General features: G+C 49.4%; 6 protein-coding genes across 6 annotated transcripts; 4 read left to right on the top strand and 2 right to left on the bottom strand.

Moving 5' to 3' along the window:
* Positions 1–484: 484 nt before the first annotated feature.
* On the bottom strand, positions 485–1,452 carry GGI43DRAFT_413627 (uncharacterized protein). The gene has a single exon (XM_083206928.1). The coding sequence runs from the start codon at positions 1,027–1,029 to the stop codon at positions 715–717; it is 315 nt and encodes a 104-aa protein (XP_083057451.1). The 5' UTR covers positions 1,030–1,452; the 3' UTR covers positions 485–714.
* An 860-nt stretch (positions 1,453–2,312) lies between these two features.
* GGI43DRAFT_413628 (uncharacterized protein) lies at positions 2,313–3,870 on the top strand. Its single transcript, XM_083206929.1, has 2 exons — positions 2,313–3,264; positions 3,335–3,870. The coding sequence occupies exons 1-2, from the start codon at positions 2,861–2,863 to the stop codon at positions 3,816–3,818; spliced, it is 888 nt and encodes a 295-aa protein (XP_083057452.1). The 5' UTR covers positions 2,313–2,860; the 3' UTR covers positions 3,819–3,870.
* Positions 3,871–7,437: 3,567 nt separating this feature from the next.
* GGI43DRAFT_190554 (ras guanine nucleotide exchange factor domain-containing protein) lies at positions 7,438–11,716 on the top strand. The gene is made up of 6 exons (XM_083199940.1): positions 7,438–8,072; positions 8,515–8,845; positions 8,951–9,172; positions 9,237–9,446; positions 9,549–11,056; positions 11,145–11,716. Exons 1-6 carry the CDS (start codon positions 7,578–7,580, stop codon positions 11,232–11,234), a joined length of 2,856 nt encoding a protein of 951 aa, XP_083057453.1. The 5' UTR covers positions 7,438–7,577; the 3' UTR covers positions 11,235–11,716.
* Position 11,717: 1 nt separating this feature from the next.
* Positions 11,718–13,576, top strand: GGI43DRAFT_190506 (uncharacterized protein). Its single transcript, XM_083199939.1, has 3 exons — positions 11,718–12,062; positions 12,125–12,607; positions 12,665–13,576. The coding sequence occupies exons 1-3, from the start codon at positions 11,787–11,789 to the stop codon at positions 13,442–13,444; spliced, it is 1,539 nt and encodes a 512-aa protein (XP_083057454.1). The 5' UTR covers positions 11,718–11,786; the 3' UTR covers positions 13,445–13,576.
* GGI43DRAFT_413640 (uncharacterized protein) lies at positions 13,405–14,298 on the bottom strand. The gene has a single exon (XM_083206930.1). The coding sequence runs from the start codon at positions 13,978–13,980 to the stop codon at positions 13,708–13,710; it is 273 nt and encodes a 90-aa protein (XP_083057455.1). The 5' UTR covers positions 13,981–14,298; the 3' UTR covers positions 13,405–13,707.
* A 487-nt stretch (positions 14,299–14,785) lies between these two features.
* Positions 14,786–16,658, top strand: GGI43DRAFT_190563 (mitochondrial 37S ribosomal protein uS5m). Its single transcript, XM_083199941.1, has 2 exons — positions 14,786–16,204; positions 16,264–16,658. Exons 1-2 carry the CDS (start codon positions 14,920–14,922, stop codon positions 16,482–16,484), a joined length of 1,506 nt encoding a protein of 501 aa, XP_083057456.1. The 5' UTR covers positions 14,786–14,919; the 3' UTR covers positions 16,485–16,658.
* Position 16,659: the final 1 nt, after the last annotated feature.

A 16,659-nucleotide genomic window follows, 5' to 3' on the forward strand; every position in this document is an offset into this window, starting at 1 on the left:
CTCCATGGTCTTGTGAGGTGTCGAATGGCTGCCGCCGCCCGTTAATCGTTCGGCCGTATGGCAGCAAACGTCGGCCACAAAGCGGATAAGGCGCCTCCGCCGAAACGGCGGCGTTCTCTGACCTGACAAAGACGCGGTCAAAAATAAGCGAACAAGACGGAAGAAAAGGCCGAAGATAGTACGCGCAAATGCAATACGACGCTCAGATGGGCCATCCATAAATCGACGAATAGCGCCGTTTTGTGTCATGAAAATGGATCGGCATTCCAGGGCCCTCTTTGCCTTACCCCAGCATTGCCGCTCTCTGCCTTACTCGGCACTCCACTGTTGTTAATTTATGCGGATGAAGCGCAAAAGCTTTAGCATCCAATCAATTGCTGGTCGACTGCCGCGCCAACTAAGCTTTGGATCAAAGCCAGCTAAACCATTGTTTCGTAGATCTAGCCCATGCTGGGGAAATGTATCCATCCCATCTAACCAAGGCCGCCTATCGCGCCAAGTCCCCAAGATAGCATGGCAACGATTTGCAAACTATTCTTTCGTAGTTTTCGACCATTGAACTCTCGTTGGCCAGAGAGGTTTCGCCAAGCAAGGACCTCCCAGCCAAGCCAGCTTGGATGAATAAAGTGGCAAATGCCCAAACCAAAGCTACAAGAAGGCCCAACGAGCTGTGCGTAATTGGAGGGACGCCAATGAGATGCTCCCAACGGGCGCTCAGGTAGCATCAAAGACATAAGAGGATGTGGAGATGTTGCAATGGGGCAAGGTGAAGCGGCCGCAATGAGCGATGTCACCGCTCGGCTCCGCTGTGCAGCCACCAGCCGTTACTGTGTCTGCCTGCTCGTTAGCTGAGACATCTCCGTAGATATGTCTTGTGGTGCGATTACAACCCAATGTATAAACAGGTGCCTGAATTTTCCTTCTTGAGGTCTTTTCTGGTGAAGTGGCGTATGTCTGCGGCCCTTGGAGAGAGGAGGTTCGCGGCAGCGCGCCACGCCGACGGCTCGGGTCGAAGATAGGCCGCCACATATGGATGGCTGAAGAGAGCTGTTCAGTAGTAGGGTGCTGAGATGATAGAAAAGAGAATTTTTGGTTTTCAGCTGCTCGGTGGCTTGTTGATGGCCTCAATTCAGCTCGGGTTGTTTCAGCTGCTGTAGGAAAGTTCCCAATTCTAGGCTGTGAAGTACCAGCCAATATCTGGTGGTCCACTGATATGCTTAGAACGCAGCTTCCTCAAGTCTTATGATAAGAGATATGTGAAAGAACATTATCAGCGCCCTAATCAATGATAGCAATCAAGATTATAGCATCCAATTACACTGACCTTTGATCTCGATAAAAGTTGCTTAGCATGTACATTGCCGGCATTAAAATAGCCTCAGCGAATCTGGTAGATGCGCCATAACACATTTTCAGTTTACAAACACTTAACAACTACGCTTATCAATCTACGTAATTCTTGACATTTCCTTACAATGGTATATAGGCAGTAATTACAGAATTGCCCTCATTCATTCACTCGGTGTAAATTGCCATTCTCGTAAAATGCAAAGTGAAGTCCCAATCTCAATATCCACTAATGCCAGGTGGATCTGCGCGGCATAACGATGCGAGATCCAGCCGGCGAAAGGACCCCATTGGCGCCAGAGCTTCGCCGAACCGCGTATTCACAAACCCTTAACCGGCACATCCGATCAGGTACCGATAGTTTAAGATACTAATAATATTAGTGGTTCTTTTTTTATGTCTCATCAGATTGCGCGCCCGTGCCAAGTAGATTTGATATACGTTTGAATGTCTCAGAATAGGCCCAAGGTCCTGCCGCAGACACAAGCCCAAGTATACGCCAACAATCATCTTGATAGGAAGAAGCTGTTACAATAAAACTGGCTTTTTGCATATTCAATTGACATTTATAATGGCATGTACACACGTACCCCATGGAAAAATCTGGAAATCCACTCAGATTTGTGCAGGTATGTAAGAGTTAAAGATTCCCACAGCTCACCATCCGGCTACGTCGGCCCCTGAATCCCGTTAAAATTTATGGATATCAGTCCACCGGCCTCATGGGTGCCTTGACGTCATAAGATAATTGGCCAAGGCGAAACGAAAGCGGCGTTTCAGCAATTTAAAATTTCAGCTTCATCTCATGAGCCGCGAGTATGTCTAGGCTGCAGAGCTCCAGCCTTGCTGGCGGTTGGTATGTACAGTAACCCTGCCGAACTCTTCTGAAAGTTGTGCCCAGGGCGCAGGGGAAACCCGCCTGTAGCTGACGCCGCAATGGTTATGTGACGCTTCAGGGCCTGGGGCCCTTATAGTTCGTTGGTTAGTTAGCTCATTGGCCGCTGTAAGCTCTGCTGTAGTGGCCGGCTCAGGTCTTTCGCCATGGATTCTGTACCATTGATGTCTTCTATGGTATAGATCCCTATATAAGGAGCCTGTGTAGCCGCTGGCTGGTTGTTGTTGGTCGTCGGTCGCATTGGCGCAAACTTGCCACTGGCTGAGCTGACCAGAATTGCGGGCCAAACGAGGATGCGAAGCGCCTACACGGCTGGATCCGAGCTGCTGTCGTGGGGCAATAATGGTTCAGTGATGCTACTGTTAACAATCGAATAACCGCCCAGAGTTAAACCTGGAACCAACAGCCTTCTGAATATTCAGCCTTGTCCTGCCTGAGCCTTGTAACTTGAGATATTTTGGTTCAAAGTTATTGTTGGGTGCCCGACGAGATGCTATATATACGGCTGCGCGAAGGGGGCCGCCTGGTCATGAAGCAATGCGTTCATTCCCTCTGTCTCAACGATTTTCGCTTTCACATTTTTTTTTTACAGATTGGTCATAATCTTCATAGTACATCATGATAGTCATTACTACTTATACGACGAGAATGCTCGCCCTTTTTCTTTTACTATTACAATTAAGCATTGCCAGAGCGCGGATTCTGAGTATTCCTCTACCCACACCTACAGCACGACTCTCTCAACGCAGCGGAACAGAATTCAATAAACGGGCATATATCCAGACGACATCAAGAGATGTAATGAGCATCTATGGATATGAGAATAGCGACCGCAACAAGATGTACACTGTCAACCCCGGATCCATGTGTCAACTCGACACCTGGAATACCCTCTGGGGCTCCTGTCCAACTACTATTACAATAGCTACTCAATGCGGCTTTGCTGGAGCTTGTATTGACCAAGGGTCGTGCTCAAGTTGGTGCGGGAAAACTGATATGCCCCTGTTAACTACACTTATTTGGTATGTCTTATATTCCTTAAGATAGGATTCGCTTTGAGTTATGGCGCTTGCTGATGACTTGACTCTGTAGTGGACCAAAACAATTCTGCTCTACCGCCTTCTTAATATTTGGAGCTAATAAATCATACACTAATATTGCTTGTGGTGACAGTCCCAAGACGGGTCACTTTCTTATTTCCTACACCCAGGATTTTGATTCTACCACCACTCAGTCATCTTCAACAACGGCGACGTCGACGACGACGACGACTACAAAACAGACAGCTACAAGTGTGGTTTCGTCGTCACCCAAGTCAACAGATGCACTCCCTCGCAGCACATCGGGGCGAGCAACGGCTTTAACTGAGGCGCCTACAAAGGAAACCAACAGTAGCAGTGGCAGTACTAAGAGCAATGGCTCTTCTGCGAAAAATACTGGTGCAATTATTGGTAGCGCTATTGGTGGCACTGCTCTGCTGTGTTTCTCCGGTATTGCTATCTTCCTTTTACGGAGGAATCGATCAAGTCGCCAGCAGAAGCTGATGAAGGGTGCACAAAGAAATACTCATGATTGAATTACCTTTAATTTTATTTATAAATTATTTTAAAAACTTTTTTTAGATTTCTTATAATTATTAGAGACTTTTTTAGCTTCATTATTTATAATATTACCTGAGTTTAAAAAGTTATAAATCAAGTGTTAGTTTCTTTTTTATAGAGTAGTAATCTAAAGTCGTTCTGTTTCACATTGATCTCACATCTTAATTTAGATGATCATGCTGAAAATAGCGCCAGCGCGCGAGTTCTCGTATCGACAGGGCAGGGCTAGTAAATAAGGGGAGGTTATTTAGGCCACCGATACTTAGTCCATGCAATATTCGCCATCCATGCCAGGGTTTAAATAACATCACGAGTGAAGCTGCTGCTTCTTTACATAGCTATGCTGTCAGCTACCTGTTTGAGTATCATATATACACTGTACAAGCTTGCGTGGAGTATGGGCCGGGAATCTTGGCTCGGAGGAGCCATTGCAGGCATTGTGTAACTACCGGGTAGGGCTCCCTTTTCAATACGAGGTGTCTTTGCATTACAGGCACTTCCCTTTTGAGAAACTGAGAGTAGCATTTGGGGGCTGCTCTGTGCTTCATGCGTACCAAATAGAGTCACACTCGAACCATATAAAGTTTCCGAAACGACAGATGAATAATATGTCGGGTCTAAAAACGGCTGGTCTTAGCTCAAGACGGGGCCGAGGTGACAGTCCCGGCACCGAGTTTGGTGGCAATCTCTGCCGCTCTTCTCGCGTGGTCAGCAAATGGAATATCTTTTGCCGATCCCAACTTGAGCGCCGCCAAAGTGATCTTGTGATGATACAATACGATACGTACAATTAGCTGTACGTACATGTATATTGTAGTGAGGTCAACACTGCTCTAGGGAATGGCTTTGGAAATAGGCATCAACAGCTTGAGGCTGGCGGGCTTTTAACATACTACGTGTAGTATATATACGTGCGACTACCTACCTAGTTTTATGCGGAGAGGGGTAAAGTTGCCGAGCACAGAGCCATTACTACAAGGAGGCTTTCTTTTCAGTCCTTTCTTCAGGTGCTTTTGCGCATGATGTGATGTGATATGATGCGGTTGTGGATCTCCCTTCTGGCCTGTAGCGGTGCTCCCGTTGGCGTGGATCCAATAGCTAGGAGCTGTGTTCCCACGGTTCGTTGCGGATTGATTGATGGGGCCTAGAATCCCACGTGCTGGCGGCCTAGCAAGGCGTGGCTTGAGGGGCGCTTTGAGGGTCCTTGATCACGACCTTGCCGCGTTTGGACGTCCGATATAACGGGGAAATGACGGAGGCAGGTCCGGCGTGCTGGGTAGCTAAAAGAATCTGACAAGTCAGTGGGCAGAGTAGTGGGATTGGTAGAAAATAGTGGTCCCTACCTAAGACTGCATAAACTAAAGGGTAAAATAGAAAAGAAAAGAAACGAGTGAAAAAAAAAAAATGTGAAAAAGTTAATAGACCAGTCCCATTTCTTAAGGCGAGCTCGGAGTCAAAACACGAGACGAAACGGCGAGGCGCAATTGGGTGGGATTGAAAGCAATACTGCCGGCAGGATGCAGGTCTTCCCCATGCGGAAATATCGTCAAGTGAGCGAATTTGTACTAACAATGAGAAAAAAAGAGAAAAGTACAAGAAAAATCGCCGTAAATCTGAGCCGTTGCATGCAAGCCAGCCATTGCGGGCGCCTGCAATTGGACAGTTTTAAAGGGCAGCCTGGGATGGCGCCCATGCGTGGTGACAGCTATCGCCAATGCGCTTTGTGTGGCGTTTTTTTTCCCTCTTGGTGTCTGAAGGGGTGAGACGAGGAGCAGCAAGGGGGTCTAGACGCAACTAAGGCGGGGAGGTGATGGGAAAAGCCAACTTGGGTTTTCCGGATGGAGCATTGGGAGTAGATTTGAAATTCATTGTATTTTGTGATCCACCAATCTATCGGTGTCCAGTTGTGGATGCTGTTAGTGCGAATGGGCTTTATTTTACCGAGGACTGAGTGTTTCTTAGATGCTTTAGGTGTCTGGTGATTCTGTGGCAATCGAATTGATACTGCACTGCCACCTATAAATAGGTAGCTACCTACTACCTAGGTAAGTTTAGGTAGCATCTCAATAACAATAACATCAATCTGATGCTACTCCAGACATTACCCCGTATTGCCCTTGTTTTACCAAGCGGAGCAAAGATGGCGGTGCTATTGAATGTCGTGCTACCGTACGATAAAAACCCATCACCACAGCCTCACACGTGCCAAGGAAACACAACGCGGCAGAGGCAAACCACAAAAGGACCTATTTGCCAGTTCGGCGAACCTCCTCCACCGTCACGCATATGCTCGGGCAAGTACTGCTACTTTTCTTGTGCCTGTCCTAGAATTGGGACAGTGCATATACACTGATGCAATGAATGCAAAATCGATGCGCCAGTTTGGGCCATTGGCCCGTATCTAGTTTATAGTGCCTTTTGGCTAATGCAGACTTCGTGCAAGCCGCATGCAATTCTGATTCGGCCCCTCGCACATATCGGGCTGTTCGGTAATAACCCGAATGCCTGCATGCCTAGCAGCATCTGTATCACTAACTCTTGCTATTATCAATTATCAATCTGATTGTGAGGCGTCTCTACGGTGTAGCAGCATCTGCAACGCTCACCTTTTTAGGTATGGCGATGTGGTTCCAGGTGCTGTCTTGTAGCGTAGCAGTACCAGGCCTATAGCCTGTATATACTACATGTACCTACCAACTAGCAAAGGGGACCCCAGACGCCTCGAGAGCAAGAGGAGGTCAGAACTTAGTTTCTTGGCCACCAGCCGGAGACCCCTCTTTTGAATTGCTGTTTCTGCCTTTATCCTCTCAGTGGCTGCCGAGGCAGATGCCGCATGATTTCTGTTGAGATGCCATGAATCCTTAACGGTGGTAGGTAGCACTAGCTAGTATAGTAAATGGGGGAGTAGCATAGCTGAAGCACAGCAGCCTATAGGAGCGATGGGACCTGCCAGCACGTAGATACCGGCATGGACGTCGATTTTGGCGCTAGACTTGAAGCCCTGGCCCCATTTGCGCCGATAGAGCTAAGCACTGCTAGCGGTACTACGCCGTCCACTAGCGGGCCTCGTCTCAGCAGAGCTTCGGGCTCAGGCTCAGGTTGGTGCGGCACACCCTCGTGTGGTGCTGCGTGTGAAAGCCGTGCTGCTCATCGACCAGACGCCCACGGCGTACTGGGTACTGCGCGGCCCTTGCCAGCTCTGCCTGGCCGCCTACAAGACGTACATGCGTCGCACCCACGCCGCCGAGGTAGCAGTACCTCGCGCTCGTCCTTGTACCACCACCACCACCACACCAACTACCTACCACCATCAGATCCCATCCGTCGCTGCGCGGCCACGTTTTCCCTCTCTCTTCGCACAGGCTTGAATTCCCCGGGCCTGCCCATCGCGTTCTCCATTTCGCTACGATCCTCGTGGGCTACCCGGTGTGGGCTTGGTAAGTGGTGCCTTTAGCTCTGCTCTGTCAAATCACTAGTGGCCCCCAATGGCATGGATTCGATTCGCATCTATCTTCAATAATCCCTTATCCGTCTCCTCACCTCCAGACATCGGACCATTCCCATATCTGTGACAGCCTTTTTAGCTCCGACTTTTTTTTCCTTCACCTCCCTCAGCCTCTCCCTGCCTTCGTCTTATCCCTTCCATCACTATCAAAATTTCAATCATCTCTGCCTTTTGTCCTTTGCAGCTCATGTCCGTATCCGCGCTGTGGTCGCGTCTCTAGACTGCGACAATGGTGCCACCCAGTGCATCCCAGCAGCCCTTCGCTTACATGGCCACAGACTGCAGCTCCTCCGGGTCCCAACATCTGCGCACCGGCTCCGAGACTCCAAGTGCTGCGGCGGATCGACGCCCTTCGGCGGCCTTCAGCAGCAGCAGCTCTTGGTCGAGGGCCTCGGCGACATCTACTGATCAAAGCTTTCCCTCGCGCACAAGCTCTACCGCCGCCTTTGCGACCAACCCCTCGCTACCTAGCTCTAACCGTGATTCCTTCATCTCGATTGTCGACGATCCCTTCTACCAGAACTTAGACAGCCCAAACACCCCTACCGCTCCCACCGCCGACACGTACAAATATCTCGAGTCCGAAACAGAGACATTGACAGAGATTCCCTTCTTCTCTCCCGAGACTCCTCGCAGCAACAGATATGATCACGAGGGGCAACATAAGCTACACTGGCCACCCCCCCGTCGAGAGTCGTTGACAATTGGATCCTCACCGTTTTGGGTACGTTTCTGCGCAGAGATGAGATATCAAGAAGAAGAGAAAGAGAGGGAGAAAGAAAGAAAGACCAGGAAGAAGAAGATGCAAAGAAAAAGAAAAGAGAGAAATAAAAACCAGCCTTTATCTTGCCATTCCACATCCAAGCTCGAGCACGGCAGGAAAAAAAAAGATGCTGCTTCAACGCAGTTGGAATGTCATGATGCGCACGTTCTGCTGCTGCATCGCATACAGACCAATTCTCAGCCAGCGCTGATCATCTAACCTTGCTCGTACATATTTCGCATCCTGTCCCTCCGTCCCCACCCAATTATTCATTCAGCAACCCCTGCTTAGACCTCTGTCGCGGGGCTGCCAGCCAGGGGTTCACCTCTCTTCATCTTGGTTACATTGATGAGACATTCTGTTTTGAGACCGCTCCCATGCTGACCGTTACCGCATCTTCCAGTCGCAGCAAACCTCCGCCATGGAGAGCTACAACATCGCCATTATTGGCGCCATGGGCGTCGGCAAGTCGACCTTTGTGCAACGAATTCTGGGCTTGTCGCGCCCACCGATATCTACCGCGTCCAGCGTTCGCATCGTCCTTGATTCCGCCTCCTACATGATAACGCTCCTCGAGCTGGATCTGGATTCCTTCGAGTTGAATACAAATACACCACATCCCATCCAGTGGCCAAAACAGATCAACGGCCACATCGTGCCCCGGGTCGACGCCGCCTTGGTGCTTTACGATGTTACAAATAGAGACACCATCCGTGAACTTCCTCAGACGCTGGGTATGTTGGACGAGCGAGCCCCTGTCACTGCGCGTCATCGACGTGTCGATGAATGCGAACAGCCTACAGCTGGAGTAAACTGAGGCTAATTGGCGATTCCTGTAGCTGCTTTGACGAATTCGAACATGCCCTCCGTGTTGGTCGCGACCAAATGCGAAGCGCCTGAAGAAGAACAACAGGTCAATGCAGATGAATTGGCGAACCACACGCTCTTCAAATCTTGCTTGGCCCACTTTAAGATCTCGTCTACCAGCCCCGAAATAGATCGAAGCTGTCTGCATGCCGTTCTCCGGGCTGCCGTGGCCCATAGAAGGGGCATGTCACCACGTATGAAACGCGATGCCACCCTATAGATGCATGCGAGACTCGCTCGTGCTGACATATTCGTTAGAAGAGATTGGCGAGATAGGTGCCGCTCGCAAGAGGGCACAATCGGCTGCGAACCTCGATGCCCCCGATGTCACCAGCCGGCCAGTCAGCGAAGGGAGACATAACCGGGCGAGCTCGGATTTTTCGCTACTTCGCGGCTTCCAGGCTCCAGGCTCCGGCACTCCTATTGCCGATGGCCATATGCAGAAAGCGTCCAGGAGTCCACACCGAGGTTAGTTTTACTCACTATAGTCTTTTTTTCCCTAAACAATTTACGAATTACGGATCCCGGAAAGCTTACCGCGACGTCAACATCCTTGAGCTTCAACGGCAGTTGTTGTGGGTCCGAAGCTGACATTGCCCCCCTTAGATCCCCGAGGAAGCGATGCCTTCCTTGATGTTGATGAGTCCGACACTGATTCCCGTCGATACTCAGACGACATTCCCATCTTACAACGAAGCGACGATGTTGTTATAGATAAACAGCAGAAGAAGATGACGGGTCTGTCATTCGACGATCTCGTAGATCGGCTGTTAGCGTTGCGCCTTTCCAGAGCAGATGCCAACTTCACTGATGTGTTTCTCTGCCTATATCGAAAGTTTGCTGCTCCTGGAAAGCTCTTTTCCGCAATCCTCGTGCGACTGGATCGCGTAAGGGATGACAAATCGGCGCATCACCTAACCAAGACAGCCACTCAGCTCAGAATCATCGAGACCATGGCCAAATGGGTGTCGCTGTATCCCGGCGACTTTGCTCGCTTGACCACGCGGCGAAATTTGGATGAGTTTATCAGATATCTTTCTACGGAGCCCATTTTCTGCATCGCTGCTAGGCAAATGCACCGGAACCTTACCCTTCACGTCATAGAGGACGATGATACGGGTTGGGCCAATGCTGACGATGCCAATGATCAGCTGGCTAGCGACATTCTTTCTAAAGAATTGAGTGAGCTTCCAGCAGGTCTGACCGCCTTGCAGTTTGAGGAAGACGGCAATTTTGAGCGGCCATCTGTGAGCTCAGAGAACCTCAATAGAGTTGTTGGTAGTGGCGGCCAAATACAGCTCTACTCATATGAAGACTATGAGAGAGAAGCCAGTACCTTGGACCCCACAGCTCAATTACCGATGAATAAGTTCCGTTATCGCATCTTTGTCGAAATCAAAGACGACGATATTGCAGATGAGCTCACTCGGATCGACTGGATCATGTTCTCTTCGATCCGAATTCGCGATTTTGTGCGCCACGTCAGTCTGCCAGCCAGCCAAAAGGAGAGCTGCAAGAGCTTGAACAATATAAATCGCATGATCAACCACTTTAATCACGTTGCCAAGTGGGTCGCAAACATGATTCTCCTACGAGACAAGGCGAAACACCGAGCAGTCATTCTCGAAAAGTTTATGAATATTGCTCTTAAGCTTCGACAGCTCAATAACTATAACGGTTTGGCGGCCGTCTTGGCAGGACTAAACGGAACGGCAATTCATCGCCTTGCTCAAACAAAGGCTCTAGTTTCACCAGAGACTCATAAGAAGTTTGCGAGATTGCTCATCTTGATGGGAACGCAAAAGAGTCACTTTGCCTATCGACTGGCCTGGGAGAACTCTCCCTTGCCCCGAATTCCTTTCATTCCCCTGCACCGCCGAGATCTGGTGTCTGCCGAGGAAGGCAGTAAAACACTTGTTGGCCCCAATGGCGACCGCATCAACTGGAAGAAATTCGAGGTTCTTGGAGAGGTTCTTTTGCCTCTCATGAAGAGCCAGGGTACACCGTATCCTAACCTTTCCAAAAACGACAATGTTCGCGAGCTAATATTGAGCTGTCACATGGCAACGGACGAAGAAGTAAGCTAAGCACATACACACATACACCTCAACATGGAACTGCCTTCTTTTATATCCTCTGACCTGCGTGCTAATGACTATTCTACAGGAAATTTATCAACGAAGTCTTGTTGTAGAGGGCTCCTCGTCAGGAGGACCCTTGGAGCCAACCAAGAAGATTTTTCCATGGCTTAAATAACCGCTGACGCGAGGAGTTTTTTTCTTTTTTTGGTTGTAACAAAGGACACATAAAAGACTGGGTTTATTCACATTATTCATTTTTTGGGAACGATTTTGGGTAGCGACAATATTTCGTGCAGGCTGGGCGAAGGAAGGATTACAGCAAAACATAGACTCGAGAATTTTTTTTTGCTTTTTTCTTTCCGTTTCGTTTTTGTTATAGGCCTGTTTCTCTTTCCTTTTTTCGTTCAAAGACAATTATCAGATGGCATCACTGCGGTTGTTTACGGTACTTATATATAACCCTATCTTAGTAATGTGTGAGGAAGGCGGTGGATCAGTTCTCTCCTTCCGAGTGTGCTACGGAACGCAACTTCCCTCAGATGGAATATTTAGTGACGAAAGATGACCGCGATACATGAAAGACGAGAAAACTTCAACTTTTCAGGCTGCCATTTCAGTAATAGAGAATAACATCACCCGTTCTACCTACCTCTACCGCCATAATCCGGCGTAATTTCCCAAGTACTGACACATGTGCACCCTCTGACATTACTGTAGCCGAGGCACAATGCCGCTCGCTAGTGTTGATCTGCCAAAGCTCCATCTGTCCGACAATGGGCAGCAGCTGGAACTATCACTTGAAGGCTCATTGCAGCTGCAGTTTCCGGATGGCGTGAAACTCCCGCAGACAAGCACTGAGTTGTTAAAGTCAGTGGCGGAGGAGCACTTGTGGATAGCACGAACTGGATCTTGTTATTTCCATGTTATCGTTTCTATCCAAGGCGAATGTGTGACGGCGATAGATCAGACTGCCGAGCTTACAGAATGGATACAGTGTTGTGAAGTACGCTTCAAATCAGTTCGAATCTATTATGATTGGTTGTTTTGACTAACTTTATGGGCCAGGTTTGGACCAAAGCAGGAATTCGGCTACAAGATCGCGAAAGAGGCATAGATGAGCCCTTGGGTAAAATGTCATTCTCTATACAGCATCCAGACTTGTCATCTACTTTGGTGGCCCCGAAAGATGCTTCAACAGCAGATTTTCAGTCCGTGATTTGCTATATTGACATTACTCCAGCAAAACCGCCATTAAAGAGGAAACGAACTAAAACCACGGAAGCTTCAAGTGATATTTTTCTAAATGGCCAGCGAGTTATAGAATTTTTCCCACCAAACACTCACAAAGAGACCCAAAAGTTGTCACAGAGTGGCAAGATCCTAAGAACTGAACCCATAAAGCAGCTCAGGCAGATTTTGGACGTCGTACTAGAGCTAATCGTGCTTGGGTCACGAAAACAGTACAAGGGTATCACTACCAACAAATACACGCGGGCTGAATGTTTGACACAACTGGCGCCTGCTGTGTTCAGCATGCAATATCTCAAGGTAAGTACAGTTGGCTAGGACAAGTATGCTTGTAGCTTTGATCTGATAGCCCTGTAGACCATTTATGACCGAGTCTCCCTATCACCTACTATAGCTACCTCGTTGGCTCGAATGAAAAACGCTGAATCGCCAAGCCTTCGATATAAGACTGCCATATTCGCAGCTCGAGTGGTTGGCGAAAATTGCGACCATGGGGATCATGTCATAAGAGGAATTGAGAAGGGCACATGGGACGTCTTGTTATCATCAGTCAAGATACCAACCCGGTCATATCAAGCAAGGCGTGAAGTTAAGAAGCCAACCTCAAACGCAGAAATACAGCCCGAGGCTATATTATGTGAGCCCAACATTATTTCATCAGCAATTCAAATGGAAAGGAAAGACTCTGTGGGCCCAACTCAGATACCTATGGACGAATGCTCTCAGGTGGAAGGTTATGAAATGAGAGAGGCTTTATTTCAGCAATTCCAACAGGAAATCCCTATGTTTTTCGACTCACAGCAGTGCAGTGTAACAGAGATGGAGGCAACCAACCCCGTTTTATTCCCAGGATCTCATGGCGGATATCTCGAAACTGTGGCAAACTGCTCTCTGGATGTTCCCGAGATGAAGCCTATGCATGAGCTGGATTATACCACCACACCAGACTCTATCTCGCCGTATTGCACCATGAATCGTGGGATTATTCCGCTAGACGTACAGCCTCTTACAACATTTAATGAATGGTTATGTTTAGGAGAATTTACTATAGGATATACAGATGTAGGATGCTCACGTGAAACGATGATATCGTCCGGATATGATGATGATGTTAGTTTTTATAAGTCATATGAATAAACTAGTGCTTTGCTATAATGCTCCGGATATATAATCGACTTGAATGACGAAAGCGTCATCCTTGCTCCTCCTCTCTCTTTAAGACTCTAATAGGCATGTCCCTTATGTAATTGCGGTCATCCACCCCAACGCAACCTGCTTGGTATCTCTTTTAAAAATCGGTAGTCGTACGACAGATAGATCAGATCAACTGATATAAAATGGCGGTATAAGATTGGTGAAACATGAAGTTGTTTCGTTCCTTGCTGTTGCTCTACTGGCGCCTAGCTGCCACCAGCGGCGCGGCGGCCGTTGTCGCTGCCTCCGCCTCCCGTGAGTTTGCTGATCAGACCGCCGCCGGATTTGGCTCCCTGCTTGGGTTTCTTCTTTTGGGAATCCTTGAAGGTGGCCCAGTGGATGAGGTATAGCACGCCGCCCTGCGCTGTGAGAGTGACAAGGACGACGATGAGGACGGTGAAGAGGTAGGGCTGGTCGTTGAGGACGGCGACGGCCTCATCGGTGGCGCCGATTTTCTTGAACCAGTCGAATTGGCCCATTGTTGTGTTTTTATAAGAAGATAGATGGGAATATTAGGTTGAGGCTGATTAGAGGTGGTGGTTTGGTAGAGAGCGAAGATGGGTCCAATGGGTCCAATGTGAGCCAGTCACGGTGGAAACCTCTATTAATTATTGGAGCAAGAAAGGAAAGCAAAGCACAAATGGATGACTTATTACGAGCGGTATGAACAAAAAGGAAAAGGGAAAAGAAGAAAGACAAAAAAAAAAAAAAAAACGGCCGTAGTTGAGAAGGAATTTGGGGGGTGTTTTGGCGAGTCGTAATAAGTGACGCTTTCGAAACTAGACGGGGGACGGCCAAGGCCTCCTGAGACGTTTCACGATGCGGCTACGGGGGTCGAATTATTGTATCAGGCCAGGGCTTGCGCTAGGAGATATGACGGGGACTGGAGATTGGAAGGTGATATTACTGGCTACTTTACTAACGGCTCTTTCGCGATTTGTTTTATAGATGTGAAAAAAACATACGATTTTGAGGATGAGGCAAGCGGTTATATCAGATACTGCCTACAGCATATACTTGATGTCGCATATTGAAGCTGCTGCTGTTCTCTGTACCTGGATGGCTCAACTCAGTTTAGGGGACTTGGGATCCGCTAATAAAGCGCCGTGGTACGAAATAGCGAATTCTTAGGCGCAATTAACTACACGTGCTCCATCCCGTGATGCGATGTGGCTGGAGGTGCCAACGGCAGTGTGGCTTGCCCCTCAATGTGCAGCCACAACTTGCTGATTCATCTTTCAAGCCACTTTTTGGTGCGGTTTCCTCAATTGGGCAAATGGCAGAAAAATCTCAAGGGTCGTGTGAGTGAGACGATCTGAACTCGGTTTGCAGCGTCCTTCTCGCCAAAACCTCCCCACGACCGCCCCCGAGAGGGAATTGACTCCGCTGCGCCTGTCAATCCGGAGCCTCGTCTGGCCATGAGCGTCGCCCGCCCGGCGCGCAGCCTCCTGGGCAAGTGCGTCGCCTCTGCCCGCACGGCGCAATCCATCGCCGCTGTCGTCCCCAGCTGCCAACACCAGCTTCACACCTCGATACCCCGCGCCTCGAAGCGGCGGTCACGCTTCCGCAATGTCAAGGCCGAGGAGATGGGTCTCTTGAACCCGGAGAAGCTCGCCAAATACCGCCAGGAGAAGTTTCCCGAGTACACCAAGGAGGAGCTCGAGATCCTCAAGAGCAAGTACACGCCCGAGCAGCTGGAGGCCCTCAAGGCCGCCGAGGAGGCAATCAACCCGGACGACTTGATCTTCCAGGGCCGACTACGAGATGATCCCTACAGGCCACAGTATATCGAGGACTACACCAAGCTAGACCCGCGGTACGATGTCAAGCCGGAGATTGAGGGCACGCCCTGGGAGCCGCAGTGGCTCAACCCCAGCGACTGGGCCGACAAGTACGGTTCGAAACTGGCCGACTTGACCGACAAGAAGACGAACGAGCAGCTTACAAAAGCCATGGTCCGCGCGCTGCGGAGAGTCAAGGAAAGCAATGGCGCCGAGCTGATAGATCTCACGGAGGAAGAGTTGGTAGACTTGGAGAAGGACCCCGAACTGCTGAAGAAATACCTGATTGAGGAGGATGGCGAGGGCAAAGACAAAAAGGATTACACCGAAGCCGCCACCATTACACAAGATCAAGTTATGAAGCTTGACCAGGCCATCAATGAGGAGTGGAAGAAGGAGCTCAGCAAGATCAGCGACGGCCTCGACTCAGGCGAGATTGAGCCTTCAAACCTGGAACTCATCGAGGACGGCCCCGCTGGCTCCAGCAGGTTGCACTCCGCCGAGGCACCCGAGCTGGGCAAGGTCCCCGGTGTTGAGGGCCTGTACAAGTCCGCCGCCGACCCGGAGGACGAGGGCATGGACGACGACGGTCGCTACCAGGAAATCAAGCGCCTGACGGGCATGTCCCTGCGGGATATCCAGTCCATCTACCGCAAGGTGCTCGTTACCCGTTGGGTCTCCAACCAGACACGTCTAGGCAAAGTTCGCAGCACGTCTGTCGTCGCCATTGCCGGTAACGGCAACGGCCGTCTTGGCCTGGGTATTGCCAAGTCCACAGAGGCTGGTCTTGCTGCCGAGACGGCGCAGCTGCTGGCTATCCGAAACATGAAGCCCATCAGACGGTATGAGAACCGAACCATTTACGGAAAGTCCGTGTCCAAGGTTTCGGGCACAGTTGTCGAGCTGTTCTCCCGTCCCCCAGGTATGATTCCTTATGATTTTCTAAATGAGAGTGGTTTTGTATGCTAACACAAAAATAAGGCTTTGGTCTCCGTTGCCCTCACCGTATCTTCGAAATGTGCCGTGCCGCCGGCATCCACGACATCGCAGCCAGCATGCCCCGATCCAAGAACCCCATGAACTCCGTCAAGGCTGCCTACGACGCTCTGATGAACCAGGTTGACCCCGAGGCGATTGCCATTGGACGAGGAAAGAAGATGGTTGATGTGCGAAAGGTGTACTATGGAGGAAATGTATATTAGAAGGGAAAAAGAACGGGGGCTGGTTGTCTGGTTTTAAAAATAGAGATAGGGGAGGAGGGTAAGAAAAAAAAAAAAGTTGAGTGGTGATATGTTGAGGCGAACTACTCAAGTGTACAAGTATTATTATTACGCTGGGAAATGAATATAAAACTTTGACAAGAAGAAACAAGAATTA

The sequence above is a fragment of the Trichoderma evansii genome, assembly GCF_050947405.1.
Source record: "Trichoderma evansii strain SZMC 28006 chromosome Unknown GGI43scaffold_21, whole genome shotgun sequence".
NCBI classification, from domain to species: Eukaryota; Fungi; Ascomycota; class Sordariomycetes; order Hypocreales; family Hypocreaceae; genus Trichoderma; species Trichoderma evansii.